The sequence below is a fragment of the Podarcis cretensis genome (genome assembly GCF_951804945.1).
Source record: "Podarcis cretensis genome assembly, chromosome: 8".
NCBI lineage: Eukaryota > Metazoa > Chordata > Lepidosauria > Squamata > Lacertidae > Podarcis > Podarcis cretensis.
Window position 1 is genome coordinate 7,151,210 of NC_137177.1, and position 23,972 is coordinate 7,175,181.

At 46.6% G+C, this 23,972-nt stretch overlaps 1 protein-coding gene across 2 annotated transcripts; it reads right to left on the bottom strand.

Annotated features, from left to right (window-relative positions):
• Window positions 1-5,656: 5,656 nt before the first annotated feature.
• On the bottom strand, window positions 5,657-23,863 carry SIRT2 (sirtuin 2). 2 transcript variants are annotated; one of them, XM_079985642.1, is made up of 16 exons: window positions 23,731-23,863; window positions 23,551-23,624; window positions 18,261-18,306; window positions 17,213-17,329; window positions 16,110-16,151; window positions 13,638-13,744; window positions 13,477-13,533; window positions 12,026-12,094; window positions 11,361-11,490; window positions 10,477-10,536; window positions 10,207-10,262; window positions 8,671-8,747; window positions 8,521-8,572; window positions 7,921-7,988; window positions 6,600-6,666; window positions 5,657-6,435 (listed from the first exon to the last, which is right to left on the bottom strand). In XM_079985642.1, the coding sequence occupies exons 1-16, from the start codon at window positions 23,744-23,746 to the stop codon at window positions 6,292-6,294; spliced, it is 1,182 nt and encodes a 393-aa protein (XP_079841768.1). In that variant the 5' UTR covers window positions 23,747-23,863; the 3' UTR covers window positions 5,657-6,291. The 2 variants fall into 2 exon arrangements, with proteins under 2 accessions (XP_079841768.1, XP_079841769.1); XM_079985643.1 differs by lacking the exons at window positions 23,551-23,624; window positions 23,731-23,863 and adding an exon at window positions 19,180-19,302.
• Window positions 23,864-23,972: the final 109 nt, after the last annotated feature.

Consider the following 23,972-nt stretch of genomic DNA (forward strand, 5'->3'; position numbering starts at 1 on the left):
GGTACTTTGGTTTGCAACCGTTTTGGATTACCACGTCAAACTCGGAAGTGCGTGTCCCTTTTTTTGGATTACAACCCTTGGGTGTGTTTTTTTATTGAGGCCCCATTGGCAAAAGCACCCCTTGGGTTACAACCTGTTTTGGTTTACAACCGGACCTCCAGAACGGATTGTAGTTGTAAACCAAGGTACTACTGCATCTGAAAGTGCTAAATGCTGATAAAACAAAACAGGGCTCGACTATAAAAATCTGGTTGTGTTTAGAATAATCTTGTGCGTAATATAAAAAATACAAAGTGAGACATTAAGGAAATCCAAAGGGAAAATATGAAGAACAGAGGATTTGACGAACGGATTATTAAAAACGCGTGAGGCAAACGGTGGAAGTCTTTTAAAAAACAACAACACTTTTTAAGGTAGATAAGGACAAGATGAAATTATACAATATAAATATAGATGGGAAACCGCTATGTATAGTGAATACTTATCTACTTTAAAAAATTTCCACCTATGATCCTTTTCTTTTATTTCTTTATTTTTTATTTGTTCTTTTTTTCTTTTTTCTGATATCTTATCTTTCATTTCACTCCTTTATTGTGAATAGCATTTTATACAGGTATAAATAACTGCAAATATGAAAAGAGGCAAAGTATTCTCTAATTTTTTTCCTTGGTTATATGTATTTTCTAATTCTTTTGTATTTTCTTTTGTTGTAAATATGTATGTTTTCTAATTTGTACTTAATAAAAATTATAAAAAACAAAAATATAAAACAAAACAAAACAGCGGCTTCTTAGCCTTTTTCAGGGGTGGGGAGAGGCATCTTGTTCTTGTCATACGAAGAGGAAAGACAGAGGGCACACCAAGGTGATTAAGATCAGCAAGTAGAAGAGTAAACACCTGGGAACGGGTGAGGAGGAGGGGGTGGAAAGGAAACCAAAGCACAGGTTAGAAATTCCACCACCTTTGCAGTTTACCAACTCCACTTTCTGCTGCATAAACATTTGCTCAAAATTCTCTCGGCAACAGTTCCGGAAAGCCGTTCTTGCTTCTCAAGTGTCCAGACTCAACAACTTCCAACGAGATTTCTATTTTCCCAACCACAGAGCATTCCAAAACATACCTATCTGTATCTCCGGATCTGGCCTCCTGGGGTCCCACACAGATCTGCCTACTTCGTGGACTTTGGTCTGCTTCAAGGCAGCTGAATGCCTGTTTAAGTAACTTCAGACACGTCTGCTGGATCAGGCCAAAGGAGACCCGTTTAGGCCAGCATCCTCTGCTTATAGCAGCCGACCAGATGCCCTGCAAGCTGGACATGAGCACAGCAGTGTTCTGCCCACCTGGGGCTCCCTGTACCTTGTATTCAGAGGCATAATGTTTTGTGTACATTGCCACCCAAGAGATGCCAGCCCTTGAGCCCGCAAGTCACTTCCTGCTCTTGTAGTTGTTCTTTGGCCCGGAAAAGTTGTGGACTACCAATATGAAATTTACGGCATGTAATGCCCTAAGAGAGAATATTATGAAAATGATTTATAGGTGGTACATGACCCCAGTCAAGCTTGCTAAAATTTATCACCTGCCTGACAATAAGTGTTGGAAATGTAAAGAAACTGAGGGTACATTCTTTCACCTTTGGTGGACGTGCCCAAAGATTAAGGCTTTCTGGGAGATGATATATAATGAACTGAAAAAGGTACTTAAATATACCTTCCTTAAAAAACCAGAGGCTTTTCTCTTGGGCATAGTTGGCCAATTGGTGTTAAAGAAAGATAGAACGTTTTTTATGTATGCGACAACAGCAGCAAGAATACTCATTGCAAAGTACTGGAAGACACAAGATCTGCCCACCTTGGAAGAATGGCAGATGCAAGTAATAGACTACATGGAATTGGCAGAAATTACTGGCAGAGTCCGAGACCAGGGAGAAGAAGCGGTGGAAGAGGACTGGAAGAAGTTTAAGAACTATCTGCAGAAATACTGCAAAGTTTATGAATGCCAGAATGATGTTGGATATAAAAATAATATGGCATTAGTGATACAGTGTTAAAAAGTATGCAAAAATGTAATAGAAAAAGGGTGAAAGACTAAGGTTATATTATGTCAAAAGTAAGCAATATGTCAAAGGGGTTTAAATATACGGAGGAAAGATCGGAGACATAATAGAGTGATTTTAATAATTAGAAATGAGTTTCGAAAGAGGGTAAGGATTTGCTGTATCTGATTGGACAAAGAGGAAAACAAAAAAAGGGAGGCGCGAGGAAGTTAAGAAAGAAAGTTTTGTAAACATGAATTTTTAAAAAATTGGAGTTTTTGTTTTTGATTTATGTTTGTGATTATTTCTGCTGTTTTGTATTTGTCTGATGTTTTTTTGTTTTTCTGTAAAAATAAATAGATATCATTTTAAAAATAAAAAAAATGAAGTTGTTCTTTGGCCCAACACAATACCACAAGCGCTTCTTATGGGGATTAAGAGGTCCCAAATGCAAAGAACAGGCAGGTGGTTGGTTCTAAAATGAGGCGGGGATATGCCTGCAGTGGAAAACTCCAAATGGCATTGCCTGTTCTTTTGCTACATTTTTTCACGTTTCCTAAGCACAGGAATAATGGAGGGGTAGCAAGGTGGGAGTGGGCCGTTAAAGCTGGTTTTCACAGCCTCCGTCACATCACTGAATACCACTCCCATCACATTTTGCACCAGATGCCAGTTGTTAAAACTAAAACTATACAGTGGTACCTCGGGTTAAGACCTTACAGTGGTGCCCCGCAAGACGAATGCCTCGCAAGACGAAAAACCCGCTAGACGAAAGGGTTTTCCGTTTTGGAGGCGCTTCGCAAAACGAATTTCCCTATGGGCTTGCTTCGCAAGACGAAATGTCTTGCAAGTTTTTCCGACTCCCCCCCCCCTTTTCTAAGCCGCTAAGCCACTTATCCACTAAGCTGATAAGCCGCTAAAAGCCGCTTAAAGCCACTAAGCTGCTAATAGCGCTAATCCGCTAAGCCGTCAATGGGTTTACTTCGCAAGACGAAAAAACCGCTAGACGAAGAGAATCGCGGAACGGATTCTTTTCGTCTTGCGAGGCACCACTGTAATTCGTTCCAGAGGTCCGTTCTTAACCTGAAACTGCTCTTAACCTGAAGCACCACTTTAGCTAACGGGGCCTCCTGCTGCTGCTGTGCCACCGGAGCACGATTTCTGTTCTCATCCTAAAGCAGAGTTCTTAACCTGAAGCACTGTTTCTGGGTTAGCAGAGTCTGTAGCCTGAAGCGTATGTAACCCGAGGTACCACTGTACAAGGAAGCAGGTTTAATTAAGAACATGAAAAGCCTGAAACACATACAGGTATCTGCTGGGCAGAGCCTAGGTCCCAGCTTTTCTACAAGCACATCTGAGAAAGATACCTTCCATTTGTACCCCCACCCACCCAAAGTGCTTGAAAACCTCTGGCAGGAGAGAACAGAGCGTTACAGCGCCTGCTGTGGCTGTAGAGACTGATGCAGGAGAGACATGTTTTCTTGCAGCTGGGGCAGACGAAGGCGTCCGGTTGTGCTGCTGCCTATGTATAATAGCATTTCTTCATTCTGCGCTCTCTCCCAGCGGTCATTCCTCCTCCGGTCACTGCTATGGATGCACGACCTGACTGACTGCCTCCAGGCACTGCAAAAGATTCCCACATGGCAGGGTCGATGTTGTCAGCCTTCACGTCATGTTGGCAGACATCTTTGTAATGCACAGTTGGTCTGCTGATGGGCCCAGTTGCTGGAAGCCAGCTCCCCGCAGAGCACCTCCTGCCATCTTCCATTTTGTAGATATGACCAAGCCAGCCTAGACGTCGCTGTAGGATTCGTAAATGTGCGTGGATTCCCATGAGATCAGAAAAAAATCAGGGACTACAATGCTGAGAACAAGGTATTAGAAGTTCTAATCGATTCCTTAAATGTTTTGGAAGGAGAGTAGTTGAAGGGCTGCCACCTCCCAGCTGAACCTGCCAGCCCACCTGCCGTCAACGTCAGATGCCCTGCTCAGTTCCCCACCAGCTTTGCAGGTACCGTAGTTGATTGGAAACACAGGACTGGACCCTTTTTGCATTGCAACACCTGGGCTCTGCAAGTCTCTCCCCAGAGGGGTTCCCATGGGCCACAAACATAGTTGTTCCTAAGCTCCTTTTATTGTGGCAGTTTCGTCTATACTGAATGATTCTAAACACACACACACACACCCATTGTGTTGCTTTGTGCCAACTCTCATTTTAATGGCTTCATTGGGTGGTCTTACTCTGATATGTTACTGTCTTTGTTGCTCAATTTTGGATTTCAAATGTAAGCCCACTTGGATCTTCTTGCAAATAAATCACATATGTCTTTCATGGAGGTTCTCTCGTGGGTCCTCAACACTACACCTTCACTGTAGGGGGAGCTATTTAATTAGGGATACATCTCCACCCATGGGACGCGGGTGGCGCTGTGGTCTAAACCACTGAGCCTCTTGGGCTTGCCAATCAGAAAGTCGGCGGTTCGAATCCTCGCGATGAGGTGAGCTCCTGTTCCTCAGTCCCTGCTCCTGCCAACCTAGCAGTTCGAAAGCACATCGAAGTGCAAGTAGATAAATAGGTACTGCTCCAGCAGGAAGGTAAACACCGTTTCCGTGCGCTGCTCTGATTCGCCAGAAGCGGCGTAGTCATGCTGGCCACATGACCCGGAAGCTGTACGCTGGCTCCCTCGGCCAATAAAGCGAGATGAGAGCCGTAACCCCAGAGTCGGTCACGACTGGACCTAATGGTCAGGGGTCCCTTTACATCTCCACCCAGAAAGGATTTATGAAGCTGTGGCATAGCACAAGGTATCTGACAATGGAAGTAGCCTCTGGCTCATTCATCACCTCATTGCGAGTCCTGCAAACCCTGCTCCCTGCCTTACCTGGCCTGGGAGGGCAGAGGCCCTGACTGACTCCAGCCACAAAGGCTGCTGCTTTTGCTGCTCACAATGCCTACAGACTGTCAGGGTGGAGCCTTGTTCAGGGGTTACTGCTGGGACCAAGGTTTTGTTTTCGAGATGCATCATTTTTGCCGTTATCTGGATTATGTTCTTGAATTTTTATTGCTGGACCTTATTAAGAATTGCCACTGTATATTTACTAACACAAGATGTTCTCATTGGCTTATTGTTTGTGACTATCTAAATTTTGTTATGTCCCGTAACTAAGCAAATTATGTAAACCTTCTGGTGTGGTGAGTCACCTGGTGTATGGTCTGCTATGGAAAGGTGGCATACAAATAAATAGTGATAATGGGGTCTATGCCAATACGCACCTTTGTTACCATCTGTGCCAAGGCTGTCCAGTAGGAAAAGGGAATTTTCTCCATAAGGAGTACTGGAAACTCAAGCATCTTTTGGAAATTATGGGCTGGCTTCTGGGGTCGTGTAAAGGGCTAGGGTGGGTTTTTTTAACATCACCCAGACATTATCTTATTTTAATCCAATTTTAAATGAGCAATTTAATATTTGCTTTTTAATCTGCTGCGACCTACTCCGATTTTCTTTTGGAAAGGTTATATAATAAAAAGCAACCAAAGACACTTACAATCCCAACCAGAAAAGGCCCTGCATGGGAGGAAGTGCTTGAAGGAGCAGAGCAAAGAGACACAATATCCTGTCCATAGATCAAGGTGCTTGAATTTAATTGCCACTTATAATAGCTTAATGCAAAACAATCAAGGCAAAAGCTTAAAAGTACTCTTGCAAAACTGCAACCTTCCAGAGGTCAAGAGGGTTATCAGATAACCCCCTCGGGACAACCACTCTCCCCAACTGCCTTTCTTGGCCACGCTGGTGCCAAAGAAAGAACCTGTTCTCCAGGAAAAAGAGCGAGAGGGCATAGTTAAGACCAAGGCTGGTTTCGTTCATCACTCCCTCCATTGGCCTTCAGACATAGCGCAGGTTAGTTGGAAGTTAATCAATGTAACAGAAGCATAAATGAATGGAACTCAACCCCAAAGAAATATTAATATTGCTAATTCAAGAATCCACCTTCTCGCTCATGATTTCAGCAATTTAGGCCTTCAATCAAACACCCCCAAAGTCAGCAGAAAGACTTTGGGCATCTCCTCACTTCCAATCCACAACCCAGCTTGGATTCCCCACTTCGTTATCTGCCAAGAAGAATATTTCTGTTGATCCCGGGCTTACAGAAGTCAAGTCAGGCAAGTCAACAAGCCACAAGGATCACTCAGCCTGTGGCCACGTTGATTTTTTATTCCTCCACAGCAAATGTCCCTCCTGTCCTGTCAAACCTCTTCACTCTTTGCTGTCAGGGGGCTTTTCCTTCTTTGGGGACGGCTTTTCCTTCTGCTCCGTGGTTAGAGGGTGGGAGGCACTCGCCCCGGCCGACTTGGCATCTATGGCAGCGTGCTCCTTTTTCACCAGTTCCTCCAGCTCCGTCTGAAAGAAAAGAAAACAAGCTGGGAATCTCACTGAGAGACAAGGTAGAATGGAGCTGGTGTAAGGATGGCAAGTCTAGGTAGGATATGAGACAAAACCCAAATGTAACCTGTTTATGTTTGATCTGGGCTGCACCCCCAGTGGACCCTTAACAGGATAGGTACCTTCCATCCCAGCAGCTCGGCCAACGCCAGGCAGCCCTCATCACAGTCTCCAAGCCAGGCAACATCCCTGCAAGAGAAGATGGGAGACCCACACAAAAAAATTATGCTTTAGTGAACAACATACAGTGCTCTCTAAACACTCAAAACAATTCATGTACATTCTTTCGGGGTTCCTTGCAAGGTCAGTGTTATCCTCCCAAAATTACAGATGGAAGGGAAGAAGAAGGGTTTGGATTTGATATCCCACTTTATCACTACCCAAAGGAGTCTCAACAAGGGACGCAGGTGGCGCTGTGGGTTAAAGCCTCAGCGCCTAGGGCTTGCCGATCGAAAGGTCGGCGGTTCGAATCCCTGCGGCGGGGTGCGCTCCCGCTGCTCGGTCCCAGCGCCTGCCAACCTAGCAGTTCGAAAGCACCTCCGGGTGCAAGTAGATAAATAGGGACCGCTTACCAGCGGGAAGGTAAACGGCGTTTCCGTGTGCGGCTCTGGCTCGCCAGATGCAACTTTGTCACGCTGGCCACGTGACCCGGAAGTGTCTCCGGACAGCGCTGGCCCCTGGCCTCTTAAGTGAGATGGGCGCACAACCCCAGAGTCTGTCAAGACTGGCCCGTACGGGCAGGGGTACCTTTACCTTTACCTTTTAAAGGAGTCTCAAAGCGGCTAACATTCTCCTTTCCCTTCCTCCCCCACAACAAACACTCTGTGAGGTGAAAACAAAATAAAAAAATTCCTTCCAGTAGCACCTTAAAGACCAACTAAGTTAGTTCTTGGTATGAGCTTTCGTGTGCATGCACGAAAGAAGTGTGCATGCACACGAAAGCTCATACCAGGAACTAACTTAATTGGTCTTTAAGGTGCTACTGGAAGGAATTTTTTTATTTTGTTTTGACTATGGCAGACCAACACGGCTACCTATCTGTATCTGTGAGGTGAGTTAGGCTGAGAGATTTCAAAGAAGTTTGACTAGCCCAAGGTCACCCAGCAGCTGCATGTGGAGGAGCGGGGAAGCGAACCCGGTTCACCAGATTACGAGTCCACCGCTCTTAACCACTGCACCACACTGGCTCTCACTGGGAAGGAGTCAAAGACAGAGTGGTCACCATCTGTGCTTCTAGGCTACTGTACTCACTCACAAAGTGTTAACAGTGCAGATTCAAGAGAGGTACAACCCAAACACCATGTCCTCTTGCCCAAGAGCCTCCACTTTACTAACTGCTCTGTTCTGAGCAACACCCGGGGCCTCCACCATCCAGTGGTAGCATCATTGGCTCAGCTTCTGTTCCCAGCTTCTGTTCCCAGCCCAGTCCCAAAGGTCACGTGCCTGTATGCCTTCTCTGAATCAAAGTCCATTCCACAGCCGTAGCCCATCAGGGACATGAAAGGATCACTCTGCAAAGAGACAGAAAGCATAAAGAGAGTCTCTCAATGGCTCCAAGATGGTACCTATCACTGGGAGGGAGAGGGAATGACTGTTTCATGGATTCTTCACTGTCCTTATCAGTATCATCACACTGATTAAGTCTTAAGGTCAACTCTCTTCATGGAAGGCTCCAATTCTGCCCCTACATATCGCTTGCTCAAGAGACTAAGTTGTTGTTGATATCTTGGGAAGTTTTTGTGCAACTGTAAACAAGGTCCCCATTAGCACTCAACTATGAAAATAACTGTTGCTGGAAACTGGATTTGCTGGGGTTCAGTTCTGTCCCAAATAAAGCAGAGAGTTGATGTCATTAAAACCACAGCCTCTAAACCTTGCTTGCGTGTCCCACCATTCCTACTGAGAGCAGAGTAGAAGTTGGTATCAGGAAAATGTTCTCCCTGCTGCAATTACAGTAGCAAATTACTTCCGGTACCTGAGAAGCTTTTCAACCCAGAATACCAAACCGCAGAGGGCCATAGTCTGTACCACACCTGATCTTACCTCTCCAGTCTTCTCCTTATTGATCAGGAGCCGTGGTGTGTTTGTTGGTACCCTTGAAAGGAGAAAGGAAAAAATGGCTATGGTAGTGTTGCTTTAACAAGCAATAGTCACCCCTCAGCCACAGTGCCCACATGGCAGAAGTTCACCTACCTGCTGACGAGAGAGGCAAAGGGCTGGACCTGTAAGGAGGTGCCCATGATAATAAGGAAGTCCACGTTACGGAAATCCTGCAAGCATGAGGGAAGGAGAGGGGGGGCTGCTGTGAAGGATTGTGAGCACCACAGAAATACCGCCGCAGGCTCCCTAGCTATGTTTCAGTACCTCCCCTCTCCTCTCCAAAACCACAAAGAGGCTATTTGCACCCTTTGGGTGCATTGCCCTGAACCCAGTTATCATCTACTGGCTGGGCTAGACATGCCACACGATTCAAACATAGTTACATTCATTATAGTTCATGGGGGAATTCTGTGGTTCAAAGCCCATGAGGGTGTAAGCAATTGCAGCTCTTCAGCAGAGAAGAAAACCACAGACTCCGGGAATGCATGAGCATTAAATGCTGGCGTGCTGCACGCAGAGTAATTTCTGGCCACAAACTGAAGTGTGCTGAGCTAACAAGCCCACAGTGAACAATGTGAGAGTCAGTTATAACCTATTTACAGGGCTGCTCTGAATGCATTAATTCCTCATGAGCATCTTTGGTGCAGGGTTTTCCTTAACCCCCTCGACAAAGACTTCTCTTTTGTACCTATTTATAGCCCTGCTGTTTCCATTTTCCCTACCCCTTGATAAATGTTTTACTAATCCCAGCCATCTAGAATGATATAGTAGGCCTATCATAGCATTACACAGCCTACAGATTTGGCTCTCTGACAGCATCACTGAGATCCAGCTGTGAGGAAGGTCAATGCTTCCTGGGGTAGTCACTAAGGGGACTCCAACCACTGAGATCACCGACTCTCCTCTCACTCCAAAGTGACCGAGCAGGTGACTGTGCACCTCTATGCACAGCTCTCTGCTGCAGGACTCCCCCATGTGAATTATGGAGGGGCACAGTTCTGAAGCTGCTTTGCACATTCACAAGGTGCGCTGTGCTCCCATTTCTGGTCAACACTTTTTTAAAAATCCACGTTCCCTCTTTACATAAACCCTGGGAGGCTTACAATACAGTGGTGCCCTGCAAGACGAACGCCTCACAAGACGGAAAACCCGCTAGACGAAAGGGTTTTCCATTTTGGAGGCGCTTCGCAAAACGAATTTCCCTATGGGCTTGCTTCGCAAGATGAAATGTCTTGCGAGTTCCTGCGGGTTCCCCCCCCTTTTTTCCCTCTTTTCCCAAGCCGCTAAACCGCTTATCAGCTGATCCGCTAAAAGCCGCTAAACCGCTAATAGCGCTAATCCGCTAAGCTGTCAATGGGCTTGCTTCGCAAGACGAAGAAACCGCTATACGAAGAGCCTCACGGAACGGATTAATTTCGTCTTGCGAGGCACCACTGTATAGTAAACTGACATAACCCAATCAAAATACATTTAAAAAGCCACAAAATTTACCACCGATTCAATATCTAGTGCATTTGTGCAAATTTCAGCAGTTAACATAAGGATCCAGAGGTCATGGGGCTTTGCAGATCTGTGAATATGGGGCTACAAGAATCCTGACTCTGAGGGAAAAGCAACCAGGACACTTACTGACTGCATCAGAGAGAAGAAACGAGAGGGCAAGTTCTCCCCAAAGAACACGATATCTGAGTAGAGAAGGGGGGAAAGTCAGGACTGCATGAGTGGAGAGATTCTGTGAGAGAACAGACTGCAGCTCCTTGATAATCTCAGTTTTCATTAGAAACAAAAAACAGCTGCAGCAAATTTCTAACCCCTCTGCCCTTGTGTTTGAATCAAATCTACAACAAAGGATTTTGAGATGTGTTGCGGGGAGGGGACTTGGGATGGGACCTTTCTCACCTGGCTTCACAACACTTTGACATTTCTCACACTTTGGAATGAGAGATGAGAATATCTTTTCTGAAAGGAAACAGACAATAATAATAAATTTTTATTTATATCCCGCCCTCCCCAGCCGAAGCTGGGCTCAGAGCGGCTAACAGTAAAATGATACAATATACTAAAATCATTTCATTATAAAATCAATTCAAATCAGATTAATGGCAACCACTGGGCTAGAGTTCTGTGAGGATTGCCAAAGGAGGGGGTCAGGCTGTGCCCTGACCAAAGGCCTGGTGGAACAGCTCCGTCTTGCAGGCCCTGCAGAAAGATGTCAAGTCCCGCAGGGCCCTAGTCTCTTGTGACAGAGCGTTCCACCAGATCGGAGCCACAGCCGAAAAAGCCCTGGCTCTGGTTGAGGCCAGCCTAACCTCCAAGATGTTTTTGTTTGAAGACTGTAAGGTCCTCTGTGGGACATACCAGGAGAGGTCTGGAATGCTAGAAAATGTAACTGAACGCAGCCCACGGGAAGTAAGCCCATTTTCTGACACACCCACACTTGCCTCCATACTGGGCAAACAAGCAGCTACTCTTTTATACCTTGGGCGACCGAATTGGCACGCTGAAATCACAGGCAGCAGTGCCTCCTTCAGCAGCAGCATTCACACAGTATGGAAACCACGGTTATCTCACCACCAAGAAGTGGCAACCTATCACACATTGCTTCCTCTCTACCAAAAGGTATCCAAGCCACGTCCAAGAGATTCCGCAGGATTTCCCCAAAGGAAGTTTTATTTCTATTGTATACCCCTTCAGTCCTCCCTCTAGGATCCCCTGATTGCCCTCCCCCCCACCCCCTGCAACACACACACACACACACACACACACACACTATGGAGCCTCACCTTTCATCCACTCCAGGGTGTATGCCTTTTTGCAGCCGGAATGGATGCAGTGGGAAGTGAAGAAGGTGCCATGAGCTTCCACGAGGTCATCCTGATCCAGGCCAGCCACCCGCTCCAAGGTGTCTATGTTCTGAGAAGGACAGAGAAAGTGTCCAGGACAAGTGAGCGGGAGAAATTCTCTAAGCCCAAATGGCTGCCCACATAAGAGCGAAAGCCGACTAGGGGCAGCAAGCAACAAGGAGCACAATTCTAAGAGATGCTTCTGATGTGTCAAAGGCTCCTGCTCTGTAATAGGGCAAAGAACTGCAATGCCCACGGGAACAGAGGTCAAACTACTGACTGAGACAAGTGGTTCTGGCATTGGGGCTGCATATCCTTCCTGCTGAAGCATTTTTACTATTTGTATGCCATGCAATGAAGAAAGAACCAGGAATGGCTAAAGGGCTGGTGATCAGCTTTGCTTCCACTGAGTTCTGGGATACTAACCTCCAATCTTCCCTCTTATCCATCTAGAGTGACTTCTGGAAGCAGGGTTGGCCTGCAGAGCAATACCCCCAGGCTCACCAGATGTTTCCAACATTTTAAAATAAAAAAGCCTAAGTCCTCTAGGCTGAAAGATTCACTTGCCCTCTTTTGTGATCCACGAGAAGGTTGGTTTTACCCACCTGTGTGTAGCAGCGCAACAGCATCCCTTTCTCCTTCAGGAGGCGCATGAAGTAGTGGCAGACCGTGGGCTGAAAAAGAGCAGAGCCCCAGGCTAAGCCACTATTCCTGGAAACAGATATGGTAGGCGGTGGTTTACTGGAACTCAAGGAACAGGGCTGGCAACAGGGCAGGCATAGCTGGGCACTCCTGCAAGGGCCAAACTGCTACTCTCTAGAGCTTCCTGGTCCTACTACTCCTGCTCTTTCCTGTTGCTGCCTATTTGCATGCAATTAGCATTTTATTATTTTATTAGCCTCAACCAGAACCAGGGCCTTTTCAAAACTGGCCCCGGCCTGGTGGAATGCTCTGTCTTATGAGACCAGGGCCCTGCAGGATCTGATTTCTTTCTGCAGGGCCTGTAAGACAGAGTTGTTCCGCCTGGCCTTTGGCTTGGAATCAACTTGATCCCCTCACCCTTTTTCCTTTCTCCTTCTGTGATGGAACTCCTATTTGGGGACTTCCCTGGCTTTTTTCTGGCCCACGTAGGACCAGTCTGGATAGTTGGCCTTGGTGAAGATTTGACGTTTTCATCCCCAAAAAGTTTTTTATTTGAGTTTCTACTGAAATGAGGCTGCATTTTAATGTTGTATTTTAATCTTGTTTTTAAGTTGTATTTTAATCAATTGTTTTATACCTGGGGTTAGTCGCCCTGAGCCCGGTCTTGGTTGGGGAGGGTGGGGTATAAATAAAATTTATTTATTATTATTATTAGAGGAAGCAAATGGGGCAACATTTTTCACTTCCCCTGTGCTATCCCTATGAGGCCCAGAGGTTATGGACAAACAGGCAGCAGTGCCTTATAGAGGTAGGGGTACGGGGGCTCAGAGAGAGGGGTCCTCCACTCCTCAACCAAGAGCTAGTACTGCAAAGCAGGGAACGAGGATTAATCAGAGTGGTAATAGAGACCCAGAATTCCAGGCCTCTTCCCACCAACAGGAGCCCTCTTCCGGATTCAAGATCCACATCTCCTCAACTCATTTGAACTGGGAAGAAAACCCTGGAGAAATCCAGCTCCCATCTTGCTCCACAAACCAGAGCTGCAAACAGGTTTACATGGCTTTGACACAAAGCTGCCTCCTACATATGCTGTGCTGAAAATGAGGAGGAGACATATAGCTTTCCCTTCTTTAAATCCATGGCACCAAGTCCAAAAGAAGTGAACACTTCCCTCAACAGTTAAAAGGGAACTGCTGAAAAAAATCAAAATGTCTCAAACAGCCCAAGAGACTTTAAAACATCAAGGAAATCCACAAACAAGTTAGAAGTTACAGTCCTGGCTGAAATCTGGGGACAGAACCGGGGAGTCCTGACCTCCCTGACCCCAAACCCTCCCAAAACATATGATATCCAATCCCCTCTCCCTGAACCATGTTTTAACTCTAAATTAGGGACAATGCAAAAGAAAGCTTACCTTGAATTGCCCCGGATACAGTTCTCGGGCCAAGGCAAAGAATGGCTCCGGGTGTTGCTAAATCAAGGCAGAGAAATACAATCAGTCGCACAAAGAGAAAACAATCAAACATGGTGTTTTCAGCTGATGCCAGTTTGCAGGCAGATGGCTAAGTGTGGTACCTTGAAATAGCTGATCTCAAAGATGGCTTCAGGGTACGGCAGGTTGTACTGCTGCAAGTTGGCGTAGAGCCCCGTGCCTGGGGAGCGGAAATCAGGTATCCCTGCAGCTGAGAGGCACAATGTCACTTTGTTAAGAAATTCAGTAGTTGGAAAATCCTACCAGAGACTTGCCCTACCCCCCGGCCCTTGGTTAAGATGATGTGCCCATATATTGACACCAGCATTATTTAAGCTGGGAAGTGTGTTTGCTGTTTTATTGGTTTCAACCCCAGTACAACAGAAGAACAGAAGAAGAAACTATGGATAGTTCAGTTGTTAGAGCATGAGACTCTTAATCTTGGGGCCGTGAGTTTGAGCTTCACAGTGGGCAGCAGATTTTTTGCACTGCAGGGGGTTGGCCCTCGGGGTCCCTTCCAACCCTTTGATTCTATGATTCAAACAGAAAACACAAAAAGAGCCCTGCTGGATCAGTCCAGCTTAATAATAAGAGTATGACCTAAGCCAGTTATTTTGAAAAAATCACCACGAAGGACACTTTCTACATTGACTTGTCTGTCAAGAAAATTCCTCATGTTACAGAGGGTTCTGAGACAGGTTTCAATGTGTGCACATCTCACAGGGGGCAATCAACAGACCTGTTGGGTTTCAGCATTGCCCTTGAATACACCTGATTCTTCGCTGGTAGGTGTGCATTGGCGGGGAAGATCAGGAAACTGCCTGAAAGGCTTTTTAAGCAGGCAGCTTAAAAAGAGGCCAGACTGGTCACAAACAATACTTCAGGCGAGGGATATCTGTATCAAGTGCTGATGCAATTTAATAGACTTGGTTACTGTCAGGGAACTGCCATCAGAGAGTCAGGTGGTGGAAGGGCTCAAGGAGGCTAGGAGACCCTCGGATGCTGAGGAAGGAACCAGCAGGGGGAGAGAGAGAGTTCCCGCAGAAACTCAGTCGGAGGGATGGCTCCAAGATACTTCCAGTGAGAACAGCGGAGAGGTCTCAGGACCTCCACTGGGGACGCCTACTCCGCGCAGGAAACTGTCACGCAGAGAATCCAGAAGGAGAGTTTCCGTTAAGGAACTCTTATGTTGGCGTAAATTCCGGAAGCGCCCACTGACGGATTCTGCCTGCGATTGAGGCAGCCATGCACCCATGGCTCCGTGGTCTGGGAGAGTCTTTAGAAACTGATTGCATGAGTTGAGAACTCAACCATTTACGCACAAGCAGCCCCTTAACCCATAACAGTTACCAATACTGGGTAATGATTCCTTGACATCAGACAAATAGCTTTAGCCACCCTAAATACTACAGAGTTTTAAAATATGCACATGGTAGGTGTGCAGCCTTTAGCTACTTTATCCTGGGAGGAGTCATGGATCAGTGGCAGAACGCGCGATATGCATGCAGAATCTTTCAGGTCAAATCACATCTCTTAGTTTATAAAACAAATCTCTGGTGGCAGGACAGGAAAAGAATAGCTTGGATAGCTGGTACTAGGCTGCAAGTGAACTGTAGCAGGAAACCCCACCCCATCATTCAGTTTGTACAAACTTCACACACACTCACACTACATACGCTACGCTTCTGTTATAAATTCATAGAAAATCAACCATACATCGGATTTGCACTGTTCCACTTTTATTTTACTCTATGAAGGAAGGACTACAAAATGGGGAAGGTTTGATACAGGCCAGCCATAATCCCTTGAACATCCCAGCACATCCACAGGAGCCCTGCCCAGTTGCTATGCCAACCCTGATGGTCCTAGACAGAAGACAATCAAGATCACAAAGAACTTCCATATGGGAGTGGATTCAGCATGGACTGGAATAAAGGACAATGATCAGATCTTCCCACAGGGGGCAGGAAACTGCGACTACCTTTTGTCTTCTGAAAATGACTCATGGGGAGGGGGAGAAGGGAACCAGCCAGGTGACAGGACACTCAGGTTACCACCACAACTCCTCCCTCAACCCCTCCTTTCTGTAATGTATGCATGATGTTTCTGGGGGTGGGCTTGACCTACAGGATGGGAATTTCAAAAGTTTTTATAAGGTCTTGCACACCATTTTTCTGTGTCTTTTCTCTCTCCTGCAAGTGAGGGGAACACCCTGTTGCAACAGTTCAATAAAGGCCAAGCCTACAGGCTGCTGATTTGCTCCAAGTTATCCTGGTTGGTATCTTTGTTTTTTTGTGCAAGGGAGCCCTTGGATTTTTCCGTTAACAGAACCAACAGACTGAGCAGAAAGCAACTCATTCTAGGCTGACCCTCATCTCTGGAAAGACAGATGAACATTTCAGTTTAAGAAGTGTCAGAGCTCCCATAGGTGGGATCATATATCACTGTTGTGACTAGAGGCCTCTGACACATACACACATGCTGGCCAGAAACGCAGCCTGCTCTATTCCTTCCTTTTGACACAACCGAAAATAATAAAAGAAGCACATGCTCAAAAAAGCCCTTGGGAAACTCACCAGTTGAGATTCCTGCGCCCACCATACATACTACCTTCTTGCCTACAACAAAAAAAGAAGGAAGCGCTTTTTATATCTCCATTGTTTAGATGATAACAGTCTCACACCTATCCCCAGCCCTGTAGCAACACTGTGGGCTCCTACTTTTGGTCTTTATTTGTTTTGTTACGGAAGGGGGGGGGGCATGTCTTCTTCACCTTCTTCGCTACAATATATTTGCTCAATTTCTCTAGGACTCCATCACCCCTCCCCTGTCCTCCATAATCCCTCAAGGTGTCAAGACCCTAATCCTGTCAAATCGCTCTGATCAGCCTTTCCTCCAGGCAATGTCAGGTGGCAGACTATGCATATTTGGGACCATTGTTTTCTCATCCCCAGGAAGTGTTTATCTGTGCATATCTCCAGCTCTGCATATTCCCCCCTCCCTCCTCCATATGTTAATCTGTGTAACCCAACCTCCCTTTAATATATTCATGATGTAATCTGTGTAACCAAACCTCTCTTTAATGTATTCATGACGTGTTTTGCACTGTATTCTGGGACATGGAGGGAGTTTCAAAAACTCATGTCGCCCCTTTCTCACTGTTCAATCTCGCCTTGAACCTGTTGCGCAATAAACTTGGATCTCCTGCTGCTTGCTCCTGTCTCCGGCTGAGCTCATTTTCCTCCGCAGGGACCCACGGACTTAGTCCGATGAGCTGGGTGGCAGAGCAGCCTCGCACCCAGATTTTGCCGTAACAGTTTCAACTGGTTTATACCAGTTGTGGATGCTTTAGCTGAGATTCCTGCATTGAAGGGCTTGGATTAAATGACCAGGTCTTTTCCAACTGTACAATTCTATGATTTTATCTGTAAGCCACCTTGAGTCAGGGAAAGGATGGGGTATAAAGAAATATATAAAAATTATCAGTATCTCTAGAAATAAAAAAAAGCCTGAGCTTTGGCCCAGATTAATTTTCTAAAAGTAAGAGGTCTGTTTCAGCTTTATCCTAGCACTGCTTCATCTCAGTGTTTTTTGGTGGCTTGGCAAAGGGCGTTAAACCAAGAGGCTGCCAGAATTCCACCCAGGTCCGAGCCCACCTGAAAACGGAGTGCTGGCTTACATTTTTCAGACAGCATGAACCTGCTCACACCATCCAACGTCAGCTCATCCAGCACCTTCTCAGGCTTCTCACTGCCTAAGCCCAGTGTTCGGGACAAGAGGTTTCGTAGAAAATCCACTGGCAAGAGAAAGAGAGAGAGAGAGATCCATAAAGTTAGACACAATGAATCTCAAATGTCCAGAACCTTTGGACTATATCATGAGATCTTGCCTGCAGAAAAGTTTGTGTTGCTCAAAAGCCTGCTATTATGCACTGCTAATGATCTGCAGTCAAAACTAAACCTTTCATTACAACGGAAAGATAGTAGGAATCTGAGGGGCAAGGGGAAAGACTTGTGTTAGAAACTGGTTCTTCCCAATAACTGCTTCATTTTTCAACACAAAAGATCAATAATGGATGTGAGACTGCAGCTTCTCCACCAGAGACTGACAAAAAACATTTTGGCGACAAAGACAAAAATTTAAAAGTAGTAAAAATATTAAACAAAACTGACCAACTTGCTGCCCAAGGTTGCCCAATTGATTGCTTAATCATAGGGTCAGCCCCACACCTTTCTGAAAAAAAGCTTTAAATACAGAAGGATTTTTAGGAACTTGAAAGGGTCTCCTTGGTAGCTGATTTAACTCATGAGTTATCAGATATGGGAAGGAATGTGCACTGCTAACCTGACGGCTGAAATTCCAAGTGCCTAAAAATACATTGCTTCCAGTCTGCAACTATAGTCAAAAGAATGAACCACTGGCTGCTCAGAAGGAAAAACTCATGTACTTAAGTAAAAATAGATATTACAGCACAACCCTAGCCAGGTCTACTCAGATGTAAGTGCTACTAAAGTCAATGGGGCTTACTCCCAGATATGTAGGGTTAGACTGGCATCCTTAGCCAGAAAGTTACACAAGTCAAGGTGACATAATGACAGTACATTTTCAGATTTATGCAGGTATCTGTGGCCTTTATTTTGTATACGTTGTGGTCAACTGCATCACTGATGTAAACATCCACCCGCACAGGCCCAAACCCATAGGAGCTCCTCAAAAGGGACACCTACTTTCAGTTTCACCAGAAGCTCCGGCTTCGTTGTCAGAATCTGAATCCTGTATAAAAAATAGGAAGGAAAGGTGAATGAAGTTGAAAAATGTTGTTTCTAAGCTACTGTGACGTTTGTTTTACTGTTTAACCTTAATCTACCACTGCATAACTAAACCTCACTACTTATTGCTCCTCCATGGCAATTAACAGTTCACTTGCTCACTTCTTTCTGACATATGAAATCTCTTCACCATGGATCTACACAGAGAACACAGTGGCCACAGCCACCTAACAGTAATTAAAATTCTGAAAGGTGAAATTATGAGGACTTATCCACACCTGCCTTTCCTCCAATCTTTCCAGGCATGATCCTCTGTGCTTTAAATGTCTGGGTCCAAGTGCTTTGTTTTTTCTTTTTCACTCTGGAGCTTTCCCCGTGAAAGGTAAAGGTACCCCTGCCCGTATGGGCCAGTCGTGTCCAACTCTAGGGTTGTGCACCCTTCTCACTTAAGAGGCCGGGGGCCAGCGCTGTCCAGAGACACTTCCGGGTCACGTGGCCAGCGTGACAAAGCTGCTCTGGCTCGCCAGCACCAGCGCAGCACACAGAAACGCCGTTTACCTTCCCGCTATAAAGCGGTACCTATTTATCTACTTGCACTTAGGGGTGCTTTCGAACTGCTAGGTGGGCAGGAGCTGGGACCAAACGACGGGAGCTCACCCTGCCACGGGGATTCGAACCGCCGACCATGCGACCGGCAAGCCCTAGGAGCTGAGGTTTTACCCACAGCGCCACCCGGTACCCCGTGAAAACCCACTCTTTAAAGCTGAATCAGAGCAAACAGTGACCTGCTAGAAACCCCAACTAACGTTTGCTCCAACCGAGCGCTGAAGAGAGGGTTTGGAACTGTCTCCCTTGGGGAGGATGCGGATTCTCCTACCTTGGAGGTTTTTAAGCAGAGGTTGGGTGGCCATCTGCCATGGATGCTTTAGCTGAGATTCCTGCATTGCGGGGGGTTGGACAAGATGACCCTTGGTGATACCTTCCAGCTCTTACAATTCCTTCCCCTACAATGTCATATATTAAATTTACAAGCCAGTTGTTCCTTCTTGGGATCTCTAACAGTCGAGGCATAACCCATCTGGGCTACATAATTCTTAAAATGTGAACCGAATAACGCAGAAAGTGTTGTGCTGGATCAAACCAAGCTCTTTCTTAGGGAAGTTTGTTTGGGGAAGTTTTTAATGTTTGATGTTTTATCGTGTTTTTAGTATTCTGTTGGGAGCCGCCCAGAGTGGCCGGTCCCATCAACCGGCAGATGCTCACCAGCTCACCATTGGCCCAGCTGTGGGGAAAGGCCTCCCTTGCACGACCCTAGATGACCCTTCCTTTTTTTGTTTTTTTAAAAAGTGTTTATTAATTTTCCAATAAGAACATCCAATTAACATATCAAATCAAATCCAATAAAAATACTAAAAAAGTCCAGTTGTCTTCCAAATAGTAATCTTAATTTTTTTTTACTTCCTACGGTCTGAATTCCAAAGCGTTTTCCACATCATAGTCCTATGTCTTATGTTTTCATAATTCCAAATCATGATTTTATCCTCCACGTTAGTCTCTGGCTCTGTGACCCTCAATCATGTCAGAAGATGACCCTTCCAACTCTACGATTCTACTGTATGAGTAATATTAGTAATAATAATAATAATAATTTTATTATTTATACCCCCACACCCATCTGACTGGGTTTCCCTAGCCAGTCTGGGCCATAGTTAAGGAGGTGAGGACAGGTGCCCCACCTAGGCCTGAAGTCACCTAGGCCTCAAAACTGTCCAAAATTCCTTTTCTGTCTTCTAAAAATCCACAGCTAAAGTTTTCCTCTGCTTTCTCACAAGATGCTGTGGCAAAGGCAAAATGTTACAATGGTGCCTCGCAAGACGAAAAGAATCCGTTCCGCCAGTCTCTTCGTCTTGCGGTTTTTCGTCTTGCGAAGCAAGCCCATTAGCGGCTTAGCAGATCAGCTGATAAGCGGCTTGGCGGCTTAGCGGATCAGCTGATAAGCGGCTTAGCGGCTTAGAAAAAGGGGGGCGGAAGGGGGAAAAAACCGCAGGAACTCGCAAGACATTTTTGTCTTGCGAAGCAAGCCCATAGGAAATTTGTTTTGCGAAGCACCTCCAAAACGGAAAACACTTTCGTCTAGCGGGTTTTCTGTCTTGCGAGGCATTCGTCTTGCGGGCACCACTGTACTTTTATCAGTACAAGAAGGCTTCAAAAAGCTAATGAATAGGCTCTGTTCAAAGCAAGCCTGAGAACTGACTTTTATCTCATTCAGTTGCAACATCTTGGACATGCTGAACCGCAAGGCTTCTCATCCCCCTTTCCTGGGAAGTGTGCCACGAGTCCACAAGAGTCCCAAGACAGGAGCTTTCTGTTCATGCTCAGGGGAACTCATGAGGCAGGACTCTAGAGGAGGAGGAGAAAGGGGAGGGAACTGGAAGGGGAATATATACTCTGTGCAAATGGCCGTGAACTCGTGCTTGTTTTGTGACTCTATCTCACTTGCTCCTTCTACCAGTTCATGGATGGTAGAAATAAAGCTTTTTCTCTAAAACTATTCCTTGAGTGTCTGTTGACTCCCATTTCCCTTTCCCGGGTGCAATACCTTTTCCCACCCGAGGGCAAAGCCTCATAAGAATACATCTTATTCCGAATAGGATTCCTCGCAAGAAAAGGGAAAAGTTGACAGCTATGCTCTGGGCGTAACCAAACGTCAAACATTTCAAAGCTTCCTGATATGGGGCTGCCTTCGAATGCCTCCTGAGAAATGCGTGGTTCTTTTGATCAACTTGAAAGCGCAAAAAGAGAAAGGCGAAAAATAGACTTTGGTCAAGGCAGGAGGATGCTTCTTGGGAGAAAAGCAATGACAAACCTAGACAGCATCTTAAAAAGCAGAGACATCACCTTGCCAACAAAGGTCCGTACAGTGGTGCCCCGCAAGACGAACGCCTCGCAAGACGGAAAACCCGCTAGACGAAAGGGTTTTCTGTTTTGGAGGCGCTTCGCAAAACGAATTTCCTATGGGCTTGCTTCGCAAGACGAAAATGTCTTGCGAGTTCCTGCGGGGTTTTTTCCCTTCCCCCCCCCCTTTCCTAAGCCCTAAGCCGCTTATCAGCTGATCCGCTAAAAGCCGCTAAACCTCTAATAGCGCTAATCCATTAAGCTGTCAATGGGCTTGCTTCACAAGACGAAAAAACCGCTATACGAAGAGCCTCACGGAACGGATTAATTTCGTCTTGCGAGGCACCACTGTATAGTTAAAGCTATGGTTTTCCCAGTAGTGAAGTATGGAAGTGAGAGCTGGACCACAAAGAAGGCTGAAGAATTGATGCTTTTGAATTCTGGTGCTGGAGGAGACTCTTGAGAGTCCCATCGACTGCAAGAAGATCAAACCTCTCCATTCTGAAGGAAATCAGCCCTGAGTGCTCACTGGAAGGAGAGATCCTGAAGCTCAGGCTCCAAGACTTTGACCACCTCATGAGAAGAGAAGACTCCCTGGAAAAGACACTGATGTTGGGAAAGATGGAGGGCACAAGGAGAAGGGGGCGACAGAGGACGAGATGGTGGGACAGTGTTCTCAAAGCTACCAGCATGAATTTGACTAAACTGCGGGAGGCAGTGGAAGACAGGAGTGCCTGGAGTGCTCTGGTCCAGGGGGTCACAAAGAGTCGGACACCACTAAACGACTAAACAACAACCAACAAAGGCAGGAGGAGGGGGGAGGGGCAGAGGCTTTTCCTGTTGAACTTATAATAATAATAAATTTTATTTATATCCCGCCCTCCCCAACCGAAGCTGGGCTCAGGGCGGCTAACAACAATCAGAATAATCCAACGATTCTAAAAACATTTCATTATAAAAATTAATTAAAATCAAATTGATGGCAACCATTAAGCAAAATTCTGTGCAGATTGCCAGAGGAAGGGGGTCAGGCTGTGCCCTGACCAAAGGCCTGGTGCAGGCCCGGGGGGAGGAGTCATAGAATCATAGAGTTGGAAGAGACCACAAGGGCCATCGAGTCCAACCCCCTGCCAAGCAGGAAACACCATCAGAGCACTCCTGACATATGGTTGTCAAGCCTCTGCTTAAAGACCTCCAAAGAAGGAGACTCCACCACACTCCTCGGCAGCAAATTCCACTGTCAAACAGCTCTTACTGTCAGGAAGTTCTTCCTAATGTTTAGGTGGAATCTTCTTTCTTGTAGCTTGGAACCATTGCTCCGTGTCCGCTTCTCTGGAGCAGCAGAAAACAACCTTTCTCCCTCCTCTATGTGACATCCTTTTATATATTTGAACATGGCTATCATATCACCCCTTAACCTCCTCTTCTCCAGGCTAAACATGCCCAGCTCCCTTAGCCGTTCCTCATAAGGCATCGTTTCCAGGCCTTTGACCATTTTGGTTGCCCTCCTCTGGACACGTTCCAGTTTGTCAGTGTCCTTCTTGAACTGTGGTGCCCAGAACTGGACACAGTACTCCAGGTGAGGTCTGACCAGAGCAGAATACAGTGGCACTATTACTTCCCTTGATCTAGATGCTATACTCCTAATTGTATATACCTATTTGATGCTATGCTCCTATTATACTCTTTAAATTTGAAGGTTCATTATTGTTGCACAAGATGTGTATTTCTTTAAGGGCCAGAGCAAATAGCATGACCTAGTTTTACAGCTGTGAAGCGGTATAGCCGGTGCTGTTAAAGGTAAAGGTAAAGGTACCCCTGCCCGTACGGGCCAGTCTTGACAGACTCTGGGGTTGTGCGCCCATCTCACTTAAGAGGCCAGGGGCCAGCGCTGTCCGGAGACACTTCCGGGTCACGTGGCCAGCGTGACATCGCTGCTCTGGCGAGCCAGAGCCGCACACGGAAACGCCGTTTACCTTCCCGCTGGTAAGCGGTCCCTATTTATCTACTTGCACCCGGAGGTGCTTTCGAACTGCTAGGTTGGCAGGCGCTGGGACCGAGCAGCGGGAGCGCACCCCGCCGCAGGGATTCGAACCGCCGACCTTTCGATCGATCGGCAAGCCCTAGGCGCTGAGGCTTTAACCCACAGCACCACCTGCGTCCCGGCCGGTGCTGTTAAGTTATGTTAATTAAGCTGTTGGGTACAGAACAGCACCTAGCTCTCTCAGTACCCTGGTGGTTGGGTTGGTGGGTCACAGACCAGACCTCCCCCCCCCAACCACCCCCCATGGGAGACACGAGAGAGGGACCCCCACCTCCCACCCAGTTTCGTTTTCCTTTGCCAGCTTCTCACCGACGAGGCAGGGCCCTTCTCGGCCTCGGCCTCTTCCTCGTCCTCCCCGGCGGTAGCGGAGGTGGCTCCGGGCTCTGTGACAGGAAAAGACACAACAAAGGGCGAGTGTGAGGAGGAGGAGGAGGAGGAGGTGGCGGCGGTTACTTCAGCACCCCAACAAACCCCTTCACAACAGGCTACCTTCCCGGCTGTCCATGGAGCCGCTGTCGGGTCCCCTGACAGGAGAACTTCAACCCCCAGGAGGCACCGCGGCACGGCAGCCAATCGCCAGCCAGGCTCCCAGCATGCACCGGGAAAGGACGGTTGGTGTTGTTTTCAACCGTCGCCGCCGAGGAGCCGAGAGGGGGGAATCCCGGCATGCCTTGCGGCGCCGGCGAGTAACGTTAAAAATATGTCTGTGAGGGGGAAATTGCTTTTTTGCG

Excerpts from the sequence above, each read along its gene's own strand:
- SIRT2 (XM_079985642.1), bottom strand. Across the intron at positions 16,152-17,212 it reads GTTCATGCTGTCTGAAAAAT|GCAAGAAGGTAGTATGTATG; the intron begins GTAAGCCAGCAC and ends TTTTTGTTGTAG. Across the intron at positions 13,534-13,637 it reads TTGAGATCAGCTATTTCAAG|CAACACCCGGAGCCATTCTT; the intron begins GTACCACACTTA and ends GCCTTGATTTAG.